The sequence below is a fragment of the Phaseolus vulgaris genome, chromosome 9 (assembly GCF_000499845.2).
Source record: "Phaseolus vulgaris cultivar G19833 chromosome 9, P. vulgaris v2.0, whole genome shotgun sequence".
In the NCBI taxonomy this organism is placed as follows: Eukaryota; Viridiplantae; Streptophyta; class Magnoliopsida; order Fabales; family Fabaceae; genus Phaseolus; species Phaseolus vulgaris.
The window spans coordinates 19,282,083-19,297,918 of NC_023751.2; the positions used below are offsets into that span (position 1 = coordinate 19,282,083).

At 30.4% G+C, this 15,836-nt stretch overlaps 1 protein-coding gene across 1 annotated transcript; it reads left to right on the forward strand.

Moving 5' to 3' along the window:
* Positions 1-7,514: 7,514 nt before the first annotated feature.
* LOC137821963 (protein disulfide-isomerase-like) lies at positions 7,515-11,854 on the forward strand. The gene is made up of 11 exons (XM_068626788.1): positions 7,515-8,015; positions 8,338-8,368; positions 8,461-8,748; positions 8,820-9,008; positions 9,100-9,225; positions 9,573-9,710; positions 9,798-9,917; positions 10,090-10,207; positions 10,962-11,074; positions 11,283-11,519; positions 11,620-11,854. The coding sequence occupies exons 1-10, from the start codon at positions 7,834-7,836 to the stop codon at positions 11,514-11,516; spliced, it is 1,539 nt and encodes a 512-aa protein (XP_068482889.1). The 5' UTR covers positions 7,515-7,833; the 3' UTR covers positions 11,517-11,519; positions 11,620-11,854.
* The last annotated feature ends 3,982 nt before the right edge of the window (positions 11,855-15,836 follow it).

Here is a 15,836-nt window from a genome sequence, read left to right on the forward strand (position 1 = left end):
CAACTCGTCTCTGCATCCGTCCAGACTCAGACAACTCAACATCGGCTTGGGCCCGGATGACTTGACATCAGCTCGAGCCCGAACAACTCGACATCGGTCCTGACCCGAACGACTCTACATCGGCTTGGGCCCGCTAGGCTCGACATCGGTCCGGACTCGCTCGGCTCAACATCGGTTCGGGCCTGCTAGGCTCGACATCGGTTCGGGCCTGCTAGGCTCGACATCGGTTCGGGCCTGCTAGGCTTGACATCGGTTCGGGCCTGCTAGGCTCGACATCGGTTTGGGCCCGCTAGGCTTGACATAGGTTCGGGTTCGCTCGACTCGACATCGGTCTGAGTTCGCCCGACATTGGCCCAGGTCGAGGCCCGGGCCCACTCGACTCGACATCGGCCTGAGCGACTCAACATTGGCCTGAGCCTGGACGACTCGACATCGTCCCGGTCTTGCTTGGCCTGACTTTTGCCCGAGCCTAGGGATGGCAAAGCGGGCCAGCCCGCCCCGCGCTTGGCCCGCAAAAATGCGGGACGGGTTGGCCCGCCCCGCAAAGTTATTGCGGGCTAGAATTCCCAACCCGCCCCGCACCGCAGGTTTGCGGGCCAGCCCACGTTCTTTTTTTTTTAAAAATTAAATATTTATTTTTTTACATTTTGTTATTAAAAAATTGTCAAATTAAACCTATATATTTGTTATTATCAAACCTAATTTTTTTCATTCCTTTTCAAATATAGTCAAACATCAAAACATTAAGATAAATATCAAATATCACTATTCTTCCATTTCCAAAACATTAATTCAAAAACATTAAACATAAACATTAATTCAAAAACATTAAACATAAACATTATTGGCATTCTTCCATTTCAATAACATTTCATAATTATAATCTTCCCCGTCATCTGCATATATTAAAACAATGACAATTAATTAATTAATTTTTCATAAAAATAATACAATAAAAATAAGATAACTTTTGGCTCAATTGATGGTTTGGTCATGGATAACTTCTAAACCCAGTTTAGGTTGCCCTGCTGCTACTAAGTGTCAATATTTTTTTCTTGCGGGTTTGCGGGCCAGCCCGCCCCGCCCCGCAACTGGTCCGCGCGGGTTGCGGGCTAATGCGGGGCGGGCTAATGCGGGTTAGCGGGTTGAAAAGGTCATCCCGCCCCGCATTTTTTACCTGCGGGCCGGCCCGCACGACCCGCCCCGCTTTGCCATCCCTACCCGAGCCTGCTTGACTCGACATCGACTCGAGCCCACTCGACATCGGCCCGAGCCCCTGACTCGACATCGGCCCGAGCCCCTGACTCGACATCGGCCCGAGCCCCTGACTCGACATCGGCCTGGGCCCGCTCAGCTCAACATCGGCCCGAGCCCGCTCGACTCGACATCAGCTCGGGCTCGCTCGATTCGATATCGGCCCGAGCGACTCAACATTTGCCTGGGCCCGGACGACTCAACATCGTCTCGATCTTGCTTGGCCTGACTTTTGCCCGAGCCTGCTCGGCTTGACATGGGCCCGAGCCCACTCGACTTAATATCGACTTTGGCCCGCTCAGGCCGACATCAACCTATAGTCGGACCTGCTCGGCTCGACATCAGCCTGGGCCCGCTCGACTCGACATTAGCTCTGGCCCGGGCATGCTCAACTCGATATCGGACCTGAAAGACTCAACTCGACATGAGCCTGGACTGACTCGACTAGACATTGGCATGGGCCAGCTCGGTCAATATCGATCTCGGCCGACTCGGGTCGACTCAATATCGGCCACTCAGCTCGACTCTGCCCAGGGTTGACTTGGCTCGACTTTGGCTCAAAATAACTTGGCTTGACTTTGGTCTATACCGACTCAATTCGACTTGGATTTAAAATCCAATTTGGATTTGAGATAAATCCATTTAAATGGATCAAAATTAGTATGGATTTGGATAATTATGAATTGGATTTTGTAATTTGGATTTATGATATGTTGAAATACAAAGTTTGCAATTGAGATTAATAGGCATGTTTATTATTTATTATAATTTTTTTTATGTAATATCCACTTTAGTTTTGTTAATGGCTTAAAAACTATTTTTTGTATAAAAATATAATTTGCACCTGAGAATAAAATAACTTCTATTCTTTAAGTTATATGTCTTAATTTATAATATATAAATATGATTTTATACTTTAAAAAGATGTAAAGTCATTCTGTATTTTAAATTCCCATGGACCCAAAAATAGAAGAAGCTTATGTTAGATAAATCTGGTGTGGACACAAATATTAAAAGGATGTTCAATTAAAATAAATAAATAAAAAAGTCTTCCTATGATTAGAAGCAAGAAAAATTGAGAAGTCTAAAATTTAGAGGTGACCAATCTCTCGCATGATTTTAAGAACTTCGAAGGATCAAAATAAGTTTTACTTTGTTAGTTTTTATTTTGATTTATTATTACATTGTTTTGATACGGATTCAACTATATTTTTGTCCAATAAAAAATTTAAGGTTTCATTTTAACCTTTCAAATTTTTACCTATTTTTATTCTATTATTTTAATTTTAAAATACTACTCTTTACCTTTTATACGCAATTTAAATTATTCTTTATCATTCTATAACACATTATATGAACTATTAACATAAAAACGGTGTAGAATAAAATTGCATAGACTCAAAGCAAGTAACTTTTTCTAAAGAAACTAAAACTCAATTTTAAATTTTTTTATCCTTTTTTTTAATATGCTACAAAAATTAATTGGTTGTATCTAATAATTTTCTTTAATGTTGTCCATACGATGTTAACTCCTCTGTTACTGTTAGTTTTAAGATAAATTATTATGTTTTTATAAAAAAAATAATAAATATTTTTGAAAGTATAAATTATATTATAATGTAGTCAAAATTCAAAATAAAATAAATGTTTTTAACTGTTTTTTTTATATAAAAACTTTCATGTTAGGCATCATTATGCAACTTGACACCTGAGTTAGACTGACACCTCAAGTAACAACATTTGCCATCACATGAAAAAAGTAATTAAAAAAAAGAAAGAAAATACAAAAATATGGGGAAACTATATCAAAACTCATATGTTAACAAAAGTGATACATAGGTAGACTATACCTATTCATAAAAAAATTTAAAAGCATACTAGATGGAAGTCTATTATACCCAAGGAAATGATTCTCTATAAATAAATATTAAATTAGCCAACTTGTCAGCACACACATTTTTTTCGCGAAAAATATTTGTTAAAGAAGTAGTATAAAGAACCTGTACCAACAATAAGAAATATAATCCAAGTATAGTAGAATAAAACTGCTTAATTCATTATAAACTCGTATTTTGATTTAAGAATTCTGCCTTTCAAATTAGTTATGATAAATGATTTATATTATGTAAAGGTTATCATATTACATAAAATAAAAAAATATTTAAAATTAATTTCTTTAATCACTCTGTTGGAATAAATTATTCATCACATAAAGTAATAACCAACAATATTTAAAGGATTTTCAATATTAATTTAAAATCTAGTTAGTATTCTAATTTGTACATTTTATATAATATATAAATAAATATTTTTATATAGTTAAAAAAACTACATTCAAAATATATTCAATTCCAAAAATATATTATAATTCAATTCATAATAATTGTATTTAAATATAAAATACTATGTTAACAAATAATTAATAATGTCGCATAAAGTTATCTTAAATTTTAATAAGTAAATTAAAATATTAACTTATATTTATAAGTTAGAAAAATATTAAATTTATTATAACAAAAAAATATAGCTTAACAGGATAAATGTTTTTTAGATATCCATATAAAAATTTAAAAATATAGATAATTAAAGATGATTGAGAAAGAAAACTTTGAACTAATTGAAGAATACATATAAAAAAAATAGTAAACATGTATTTGAACCAATACTCCAATATTATTTAATAATCGATTTTAAATTAATAAAGAATAAAAATCTAAAAATAAAAGTTAGATGTTTTCTTTTTATTTTATTTTAAATATTTTCTCATTTGAAAACCTTGTCTCTATATTCTCTTTGGGATAAAAAAAAATGATCATATAAATTTTTCCAAATTTAAATGTTAAGAAGAGTATTGATTGTTTTAAACCAAAAAAAGTCTAGATTCTTTTAGTATGTTTCATTATGCCTGAGTTTTAGTTTGTTTCTTTTTTTCTCTTAAAAGTGGTGAAGACTATGTACGAGTGTCTTAAAGACAATGCGTAACGCATGTCAACGGAAAAGGTGTTTAAATACTTTTAGCAAGTGGTTGCCGCTCAAATGTTGGCAAGAACACTTAAAACAATGGAGGCTCAAACGAAAAGGTGAATGATGTTAGGAGTGATGGTATGGAATTTGAAAGTCTTGAAGTTTCTCGAGTAACTTTTTTTTTAATGTGATATTTTTGATAATAGGAGGATATTTTGTTTTCTAGTGAGTATTTGTTGATTTAATTTCACAAGTGTACCGAGTCATAAGCAATAAAAACAAAGTAAATGAGTATGAAAAGTTGATTGTTGAATTGTGATTGAAATTAATCTTTCTGGTTCGTTTGTATTTTGGTAAATAAAAACATACACCATTCTTATTTAATTGATATTGATGCAACAAAAATAGTCATTCATATTGATTATTCACATATGAAATAATCATCTCCTAAACATTGATTCCTCAACTATTTAGCAAAAGTTCTTATGATTAAGAAAATATGTTATAAAGCTTTAGATATATAATAATTTTATTCCTAGGATTATATTTTCATTTAAGTCAGATCATCAGAAATACTTCTCAGTCAATTCTAAAGATCTAAATTAAGAATAAAATTTTTAAGCTTTAAGCATAAAATAAAATTAACAATATCAAATAAGAGTACAATGTTATAGATAAATATCAATTCAATACATAGGAGTTTGAAACAATCACATCCAATTCCAAAGGAAATGAATTAGTCACACATGGTAGTCATTACATGCACCAAAAGATGATTGAAAGTAAAAGAAGAAGATCGAGAGCCTCCTTGACGACAACCTCCTAGGGTTTCTTCTCTTCCTTTCTCAATGTCTTACTCTCTTATTTAACCTAATTGGACTTGGGTTAAGTGACATCTCTATTCATAATTTTCTCTTGGTAAAAAATTGTTAGGATCCAAGTTTGAGTTTGAGACGAACATTGAGTAAAAATGAGAAAGTTAAGCATCATATGAAGAAGAAGACCTAGAAACTCACGACCTTAAGATTTTAGGTTAAAGGTGGTGTCATAGTTTTTTTATAGGTGTAACTCTCTCGAAAGAATCCAACGGTTGTATTAAAGATGATGGTTCTAACATTGTGGTTGAAGCATCTAATGTTGTTGATTCCTTGTATCGAAAGTCTTCTTAACAAGAGTTTCGAACAAACGTGTGTCTGATTATGGCAACGATAAGCAAGGGTCACCTTATAATAACTTGTTAAAAATTCTCCTGCTCGAGGGAGAGTGTACCGATGTGAAAGGGACACACCACTTGAGGGAAAGATTGTTAGGAGTCAAAGTATGAATTTGAGTCTTACATTGAGTAAAACAGAGCAACATATAATGAAGAAGACACACAAAGTCACTGTCTTAAGCTTTTGGGTTGAATGTGATGTCAAAGTCTTGTATATGTGCATAGAACTCAACAATAGTTGGAGAGAAGAAAACTTAGAGGGGATGTTACTCTTAGGTTGTATTTCACTCTAGTGGCAAGAATATTACTTAAGTGAGATGATTAATGCCCTTGTTTACTATAAAAAGCTCCTTAAGCAAGATGAGTTCAATCAAACGAAAATATATTGGAATGTGCGATGTTAGATGTTTTTATAAATGTGTTCAATTTATATAAGGTACATCATCACTACAAGAAAAATATTAAATAGAAATAATTTGAAAAAAAAAATAGTTACTATTTGACTAAATTAGAGACCATTTTATAAATTAAAAGTTTAATTGGTATCTAAAGTAGTTTTTCTTATTAATAAAAATTTATAAAATAGTTTCTAAATTTGTATATAACCCTTAGCTAGCAAGGTTTTAACTACCTACTACTTTATATTCTAAATTAGTCTTTATATCTAAAATATTAGTAATTAAAATCTAGGTAGTCAAGGGTTAGATAATAATTTAGAAACTATTTTATAAATTTTTATTAATAATAGAAACTATTCTAGATATTAATAATTTTTTATTCTCTAAATTAGTATTTAATTTAGTTAATATAGTAACTAATTATTTTTTGCCTCTAAATTTAATTGTTATTTAATAATTTTGTCTCTAAATTTAGTTATTATTTAATGATTTACCTGAGGTGTATTAATGTTAAGATGCATTTTTATGATTATGATGTATGCCTAATATACATGTGTCCTTTTTTGGGTGGTCATTTGTGGGTGATGGATACTAATTGGATTGACTTATATACATGTAAATATGGTGTGATGATTTATTTATATTAACTTACCTGAGTTGTTTTGTTTGTTTGGAGTAGTGAAAGTTGGTAGACTTTCAACTAATGTGATAACTATAGGAGCTATAGGATATGACTTTTAATAATGTAAATTCTCATGGAGACTTGTTTATGTATACATGTTTACATAGTTTTGCTTATAAGTTATAGTAAAGTTTATATGCATGTAATTTATAGAGTAATATTTGTCTTATAAAAAAATGGGGAAGAATCAAATGTTATTTATAACTATTAATATAGATGATTTATAACAGTTTTGTAATCGTTATTTTAATGCATATAATTTATTATTGATTTTATCTTTATTAATTTTATTTATTAAATTTTATAATTTTTTAAATCAATTAAGTACTTACAGTAAAAAAAATATTAATTATAAAAATTATTTATTTATTTTATAATTACATATTATGAACATATTTTTTTTTATAAATTTAATAATTATTTTTTTATATGACTTTTAATAATGTAAATTCTTATGGAGACTTTATGTATACATATATTTACATAGTTTTGCTTATAAAGTTATAGTAAAGTTTATATGCATGTAATTATAGAGTAATATTTCTCTAAAAAAAAAGAGTCCGGAAATGATGTTATTTATAACTATTAGTATAGATGACTTATAACAGTTTTGTAATCTTTGTTTTAATGTATATAATTTATTATTGATTTTATCTTTATTAATATATTTTATTTATTAAATTTTTTAATTTTTTTAAAATCAATTAAGTACTTACAGTAAAATAAATTACTAATTATAAAAATTATTTATTTATTTTCTAATTACATATTATGAACATATTTTTTATAAATTTAATAATATTTTCTTTATAATCCATGTGTTTCCACTAGTCAAGAATAAACTATTTTCCTTAATCATTAATCAATCTTTCAGCGAAATGTCTATGGAATGATTCAAATCCATCAGATTTATTAAGCCAAAAATGTTTAATATACACCTCACCCACAGGGGATTATGAGCACCCTCAGAATCATTTATCCCTTAATTAAAGCCCTTTAGAGCAATCCGTTTCACTAGAGATACTGAGGAAAAGAAAAGAACATACCAATAAAAACACCAAAACCTATTACCAAAATTAAAACAAATGTTGTGTGACAAGAATTGTCGAATAAGATTTTGCCACGTCATTCAGAGTGCTTACGTGGGGATATGAGATTCGTTAGCAGTACCCACAGTTCAAAATATCTGAGAAACATAGCGCACGTGTCATGCGCTGTTTTTTTTTTCTGGGTCTGATTTCTAACTCCTACAAAAGCCCCTCCCGTGACCGTCTCTTAATCCCAATTGCTTTCACAGCTTCTTTTTCTTTTTCAGAGGAACAATGGCGCGTAGGGTTTCGATTAGTTCCTTCTTCTTCGTGTTTGCACTTTCTCTTATCGCGTCTCAGATCTCTGCTGAGGAGTCCTCTGAGACTAAGGAATTCGTGCTCACACTGGATCACACCAACTTTCACGACACTGTCAGCAAGCACGATTTCATTGTTATCGAGTTCTACGCTCCATGGTATGTTCCGATTCTGTTGTATTTTTGTTTATTTTTATCTTCTGCTTGATGTTTACTCCTTCTGATCTGTTACATTTGCTTTGACTTTGTTCTACATCTCGCTTTTGTTAACTTCCTGTTGTGATTCTGTATCTATACTGATGTCCACAATTTACTCTGATTTATTTTTGTGTGTTTTGGATTTAATTCCGTGTTTTGATTTGAATTGACAGTGTTTGATTTGCATGTTGAATCTATTGTTCTGAATCGGATTCACTCACATCGATTGTTATGTTATTAGTGCATTGCGGTTTTTACGTGATATTTTTTTTTTTCTTCGCAGGTGTGGCCACTGCAAGAAGCTTGCTCCCGAGGTAATTTTGGTCACCTTTAATTTGGGGGTTTCCTTTGATTTTTTGTTGTAGGATTGTGCGGATGATGATTTTTTGGCATTTTGTTTCTGCAGTTTGAGAAAGCTGCTTCTATCTTGAGCAGTCATGATCCTCCGATTGTTTTGGCTAAAGTTGACGCCAATGAAGAGAAGAACAAAGAACTTGCAATGGAATATGATGTTAAGGGATACCCGACAATTAAGATTGTGAGGAATGGGGGAAAGAATATTCAAGAATACAAGGGTCCTCGTGAAGCCGATGGCATAGTTGACTATTTGAAGAAACAGAATGGTCCGGCTTCAACAGAAATTAAATCTGCTGATGAAGCTACAGCTTTGATTGGTGAAAATAAAATTGCTATTGTAAGTGATCAATTGTTTTTTTTTTTAAACTCATATTGGCCAGTAATAATAACATATTCCTATGATTTCAGGTTGGAGTTTTCCCGAAATTTTCTGGGGAGGAGTTTGATAACTTTATTGCCTTAGCAGAGAAGTTGCGTGCTGAGTATGACTTTGGTCACACTCTGAATGCCAAACACCTTCCAAGAGGTGAATCATCAGTCGCTGGCCCTTTAATTAGGTTATTCAAGCCGTTCGATGAACTTTTTGTTGACTCCAAGGTAGTGTTGATTTATGTGAATGATTTTTGCAATTTTTATTAGATGTTTTAATCAAATTTTGGATGTGTACAAAATTATCTTGTGGTTGCAGGATTTCCATGTGGATACCCTAGAGAAATTTGTTGAGGAGTCCAGTACCCCTGTCGTTACTGTCTTTAACAATGATCCTAATAATCACCCTTTTGTTGTTAAATTCTTCAACAGCCCCAATGCAAAGGTAATGGGCTGTTTAAGTCAATTTTGTTCTTTCAATATTGAACTGAAGATTTCCGTATTAATTACGTTGTTGCAGCTGAATTGTTATTTGTTAAACACCTCCATGGTTTCAATAATTGCTATAGCTGAGTAGCAGGGCATGGATTGAAATAGAGTTTTTCAATGGCGGCCATTTGGCTACTAGCAGCTTTTTGCCTTTTTGTAATCTGACCATAATAGCATTTTCCTAAATTTGTTACCTTTCTCTACACTTCCTGTTCCATAATATTTATAATTTCCTTTGTTTTGGTTGTGTGCCGCCCATTTTATCCTGTTTTCAAGAAACTTTTAAATTGTTGATATTGGCAGGCAATGATGTTCATCAACTTCACTGCTGAAAGTGCTGAATCTTTCAAATCAAAATACCGTGAAGCTGCTGAGCAATATAAACAACAGGGTGTAAGCTTTCTGGTTGGAGATGTTGAGTCTAGTCAAGGAGCTTTCCAGGTTTGTATCAAAATATGTAACATTCTATAACTGTCTGTTGTTTGCTTAATGTCAATATTTGACTGTGAGTATGACTTGTTTTGACAGTATTTTGGACTGAAGGAAGAACAAGTACCTTTAATTATCATACAACATAATGACGGAAAGAAATTTTTTAAATCCAATTTGGAAGCCGACCACATTCCAACTTGGTTGAAGGCATACAAGGTTATTCTTATTTCTCTTAATGGCTTATTACGTAGGCCTAATTCAATCCGGTTTATTACTTTTAGTGGTTAGGATATAACAGTTTGCTGAAGTCTTTATTTTAAATTATGTTGTGACTGCTATTCGTGTTGGGAAGTTATAAATCTTAACATTTTCCTTCTGAATATTTCAGGAGGGTAATATTGCACCATATGTGAAATCTGAACCTATTCCTGAAACTAACAATGAACCAGTTAAAGTGGTAGTTGGGGAGAATCTCCAGGACATCGTTTTCAAGTCTGGGAAGAATGGTATACTTATCCTTTTTTTCTATTTTTGGTTTTATTTCGTGGATTATCAGAGATTTTGGCACACACTGTACTCTTAAAAAATATCACGTTTCTAATGTTTGTTCCTCATTTTTGATGGAGCATTACAGTCCAATTTAGATAATTTAGATAATGAATGCGTCTTTAGTTTGTGTAATATCACCAACCTTTACCTGAAGCTGATAGATATGATTTTATATTTTTACCACATTTAATATGTTGAATCTGTTTGTATAGGCATTTGTTGCATAATCATTTATGTTTTGCAAACTTGAATTTTTTAATCAGAAGGTGTGTTAAACATTAGACGTCTTTCTCTTCATTTATGAAATTAAAAGAATAACAAAATTTATCCATTCTTTTTAAAAGGACTAAAGATTTTAGCAAAATAGTATGTGGCATCATACTGGCCAATACTCTCTCTTGCTTTTATTAGCTTGTAATCATACTGTTTTCAAGGAATTGAAGCTTTCTTGACTGTTGGTAGTAGCTGGTTGATTGTGAACAAATTTGCTGACAGTTTTGCATATTATATTTATGTTTGTGTACAAAATTAAGCTGCCGATGCTAATATGACGACATCTTCATCTTCTTCAGAAAACTATTTGTCTTTGATTATATATGGTAGTAATTATGCTCATAGTAGAACCTTTCATACATCTGCATCGTTTTTGTTAATTAGTGGTAAACCTTTATCAGTCCATGATAACTGCTAACACAAACACCTTACTTGCAGTTCTGCTGGAGTTTTACGCTCCCTGGTGTGGTCATTGCAAACAGTTGGCTCCTATATTGGAGGAAGTTGCTATCTCATATCAAAGTGATGCTAATGTTATCATTGCCAAACTGGTAAGAAATGTCTTAAGTTTTCAGCTTTTGATAATTATGATAGTAGATCCGTGTCAATCGATGCTGGGGAGTAGTTTTGACTGGTGAACTGAAAGCGGTGGTATAAAACTGGAGCATAATTTTGCAGAGCTTTAAGAAATATATTTTAATTACCGTTCCGTGGTCTTTTTGCTTGGTTACATTCTGCATGTCGTTTGTCACTTTCCAGGATGCAACTGCCAACGATATCCCAAGTGATATCTTTGAGGTCCAAGGTTATCCAACCCTGTACTTCAGGTCATCAAGTGGAACTCTATCACAATACGACGGTGGTAGGACCAAGGAAGACATCATAGAATTCATTGAAAAGAACCGGGACAAACCTGCCCAGCAAGAACAAGATAAACCTGCTCATCAAGAACAAGTAAAAGATGAGCAAGAAACAGGAAAAGATGAGCTTTGAAAGGTAAGTTTGTGTTGATCATTAGTTGTCCATTTTCATTGCAATGCCTATAAAAGGTCTGGAAGACTTTGCATATGTTTTATTTAGTCTCTCTTTTTTGCAGGAAAGGAGTTGCTCCTCTCTGGGGATATAGGCACACATAGTTACATGTGGGGTGTTAACCCCCTTTGTATCTCTTCATCAGAAGTTAGAATTTTAGGTGCAAACTATCTTTCTCGGATCATTTTATCTTTCAGTTTTCGAGAAATAAAACGGATTTTCCCTGGCGGAGTAGAGTTTAAGTTTTGGAAAAGTTGTAGCTTGGATCTAAATTAATTTAGTGAATGCTTTTAGCACAAGATTTCCGGTATCTTATTCTCTATAATTTATATTCAATTCGGTTTAATTTGTTTTAATCGAAATTCAATTGATATACAGACTAAAGAAACCCGTTAATACGTTTTCTAGTGCAAATGTTTGCCATAAAGTATGTCGCACGAAAATTGAATCAATTTGTATATTATCATACTATCATTCTGAACTTGTAACTTAAACAAAACATGTTTATTTGAGTTACTTTTTAAAATAAGACGTTAGGAGTATTTTTTGTTTCCCTAATTTATATTTTCAATCTCTATTTTTAAATTAGATTTTAAGATTTTTAAGAGAAATAATGAGTGATTAATAATATAATTTTACATCAATAATACTGATAATTAATAAAATAGTTTGGGTTATACTCACGGCATTATGTTTCTTTTACACACCTCTTGCGTAAGAAATACACCCTCTTTTCAATATTTTTTATTACTTAATACTCTTTTGTATAAAATTAATGTAAACACTACTTTTTTTAATTATCTTCGGTATTATAAAATCCTTTTTCTGCCTTCATATTCTTTAAACCTTATTTTTTATCATTTAAAAAGAAATAATTGATTATTTTTTATAATTTCCTCTTTCAATACAATGGCTTTCTCCCAAACTTGATAGTCAATAACCAGCAACCCCGACAAAGTAATATACTTTGTCATTTACTTAAAAGCTTTCACATGTCCTCCCAAACAAAAAATGCCTCGGAAATTTGACAAGCAAGATAAAAATGATAAGGGGAACTTTGTTGAGAAAAAACTTTCCTGAAAGCATATAAAACGAGGAATCAACACAAAATGATGGAATCCGTGGCGGACTTCTTATGTAATAACTCCTTTTAATAGAGTTGAGAATTAATATAATATAATTAATTAATTAATATATTAATATAATTAGTTAATTAATTAACATAATTAATAATTAATACTATTATTAATCTTATTAAAATAATTATTATATAATTAATATTACTATTTTTTATTAATATCACATGATTAATATTATTAATATCATTAATATTATTCATTTTATTTTATGAATATCATTAATATTAATAATGTTATTAATATCATTAATATTATTAATATCGTTATATTATTAATATTAATATCGTTATATTATCATTAGTAATATAATTAATATTATTCATAATATTAAAAATATAATAAATTTGTAATACTTTTAATAATATTAGTTATATTAATAAAACTAATAATATTAATATTATTAATAACTTTAATATTAATATGATTAAGATATTAATATATTAATATCATGTTTTTAATATTATTAAAATTATAAATATTATTAATATTATCAATATTTTAAATATTATTAATAGTTTTAATGCTATTAATATTATTAATCATTTTAATAATAATATTATTAATAATAATATTAATGTTATTATTACTACTATTATTCGTAATAGTAATATTATTAATAATAATATGATTAATATTATAAATATTATTGATATTATTATTATTTATATTATTATATTAATATTATTAATTATATAATATTTATTAACTTTAATTCAAGATAACTCTCCCTCACTTTAAGTTATAGGTATTATTCACCAATTGGGGTCGGTAAATATTATCCACTAATTTGTAGGTAATATCTACCTATTTGAGTAAATTCGATGATAATCTTGCATACTCTTCTTTATTCTTTTCATTATTTTTTATTGTTTTTTATTATTTATGATTTTTATTTACAACTAGTATTTATTATTATTTATAAATATTAGTTACGACTATTATTTATAGTTAATCATATTATAATAATATTATTAATATTATGAATAATACTAATATTATTAAATTAAAATTATTAATATAATTAAGATTATTTATATATTTAATATTGTTAATATTATTAATACTATAAACATTATTAATTGTATTAATATTTGTAGTATTATTAATACTATAATAAAAAATATTAATATAATTAATAATGTTAATAAAAATATTTATATTAATAATAATATTGAATTTACTTACTAATAGAAATTTGCAGATAATATATGTAAGTAATGCTAAATTTATCGACGAATTTAGATCCGTGGATAAAATCTGTTGATAAATATATTTTTTTTTTTGTACTGTAAAACAAACATTTTTATGCTTATTTTCAATTATTTTTTACGGACTACATTCTTATTGATATTAGTTGATTTGATAATTACATATATTTTTATAGTTTTTACTTGGATTAGGAATTAAATTGACAATTATGATGATAATTGAGTGATGATCGTCACTGAACACGAATTTAACAAATTGGTTAAGTAAATGTGAAAGTTCTCTTGAAAGAGGAAAAGAAGAAATACACACACACTCTAATTGATGATGAATTACAAAAATAAAAAGAAGCAACAAGTAAAGACAATGAATAAAATAAATTGAACAAAACAAGATAGAAAGGATGAAGACACTTAGATGGAGGAAGTGAATCCGATGGAGGTGGAATCATGGAGGTAGTCACGCCACTTGGAGGAGGGATCCAAGATAAGTGAAGAGGAGTCGTCACTTGAAGCCATATAAGATAAGATTAAGAGGAAATTTTAGAACACACGAAAATTCACTCAAGGAGAGTTTCTTTACTCAAAATTCAATGCATATTACAAGAAGGGATGACTACCTATTTATAGTGATAGGTGTCATGTGATTAAGGCAATGAGTAAAATTTGAAATTCAAATTAAGTTAGCTTAACTCCTATAAATATGTCACTAATTGTGGATCTAGATGGGATAATGCTTTACACATTTAAGCATATTCGCCTCCAACTAAGGTTTCTAAAAACCTAAGCTAGGTTATTCTTCTTGAACTAATGTGATTCCAGTTTATGTTATATATTTAACACCTACTATTTAAAAAGATTAAAAGAAAGAATAGTCGGTATCCTGGCCCATGTTTTAGTGTTTTTCTCTTGATAATCTTCTTATGAATGGTGAGGTCTTGTGACCTAGCCTGAGATGTCTGACCTAGCCTTGAATCTTGTTCCCTACTCCTGATCATCCTCTTGTAAGGTTGGGTTAGTTCAGATGATGATGATTCATTCATGGTTACATCACTTACTAACAAGAACCTCATGGGTAGTGAGATCCCATTAGGGATACCCCTTCATATTGTTAACATACTCAAGAATATACACTTCCTAAATTTTGGATCCAAATTTCTTTATGAGCCCTTTCATGCAACAATGGTAATTAACACTTGAAAATCTTCCTTCTTCAAGACTTTGATCTACCTTGATTTTGGATCCCATTGGAATCATATTCCATTAATGTACCTCTCATCATTGTTTAAGGTTTTGTTTGCTTCAAACTTTCTACCATATCTACCTTACTCTTCTGTGTAGATGCTTCTTCAATAATAACTTCATAAACATCCACAAAGTGTAGATTATGTTGATGATGAGTTAATAATACGAATAAGGTAAATTGTGAAGTAGAGGTTTTGCATGTTTTTAATTATGAAGTAGAAGTTTTGCATATTTTTAATTATGTTGAAATCTCCAGTTGAAAGTTGCGCAAATAAGGCATTCAAATTGTTGATGATGTTTTCAGTCAATGTGGGTTCACTAATTTAAAAAAATATAAAGTTTTTTTAAGAATATTCCACATACAATTTGACAAAGGGCATCTCAAGTCCCCTTCACAATATTTTTTTTCTATAACACTAGATAAAACCACATTTTTTCATTATTTTTTTTATTAGTTTCTTTCCTATTTTGATTTGTGATGTTTACTAACTTTTCTTCAATTGTATCTGCAAAATTATATTTTCTTAAAACTGATTTCATTTTCAATTTTAGAAACATGAAACTATTTTTATTGAACTTCTTTATATCATATTTTCTCTTTTTCAATTTTTCTCTCATGCATTTGATTAGTAGAAAAAAAAAATATATCTTTTATAACATCAAAAAATAAGTATGAGTAACACTACTAGAAA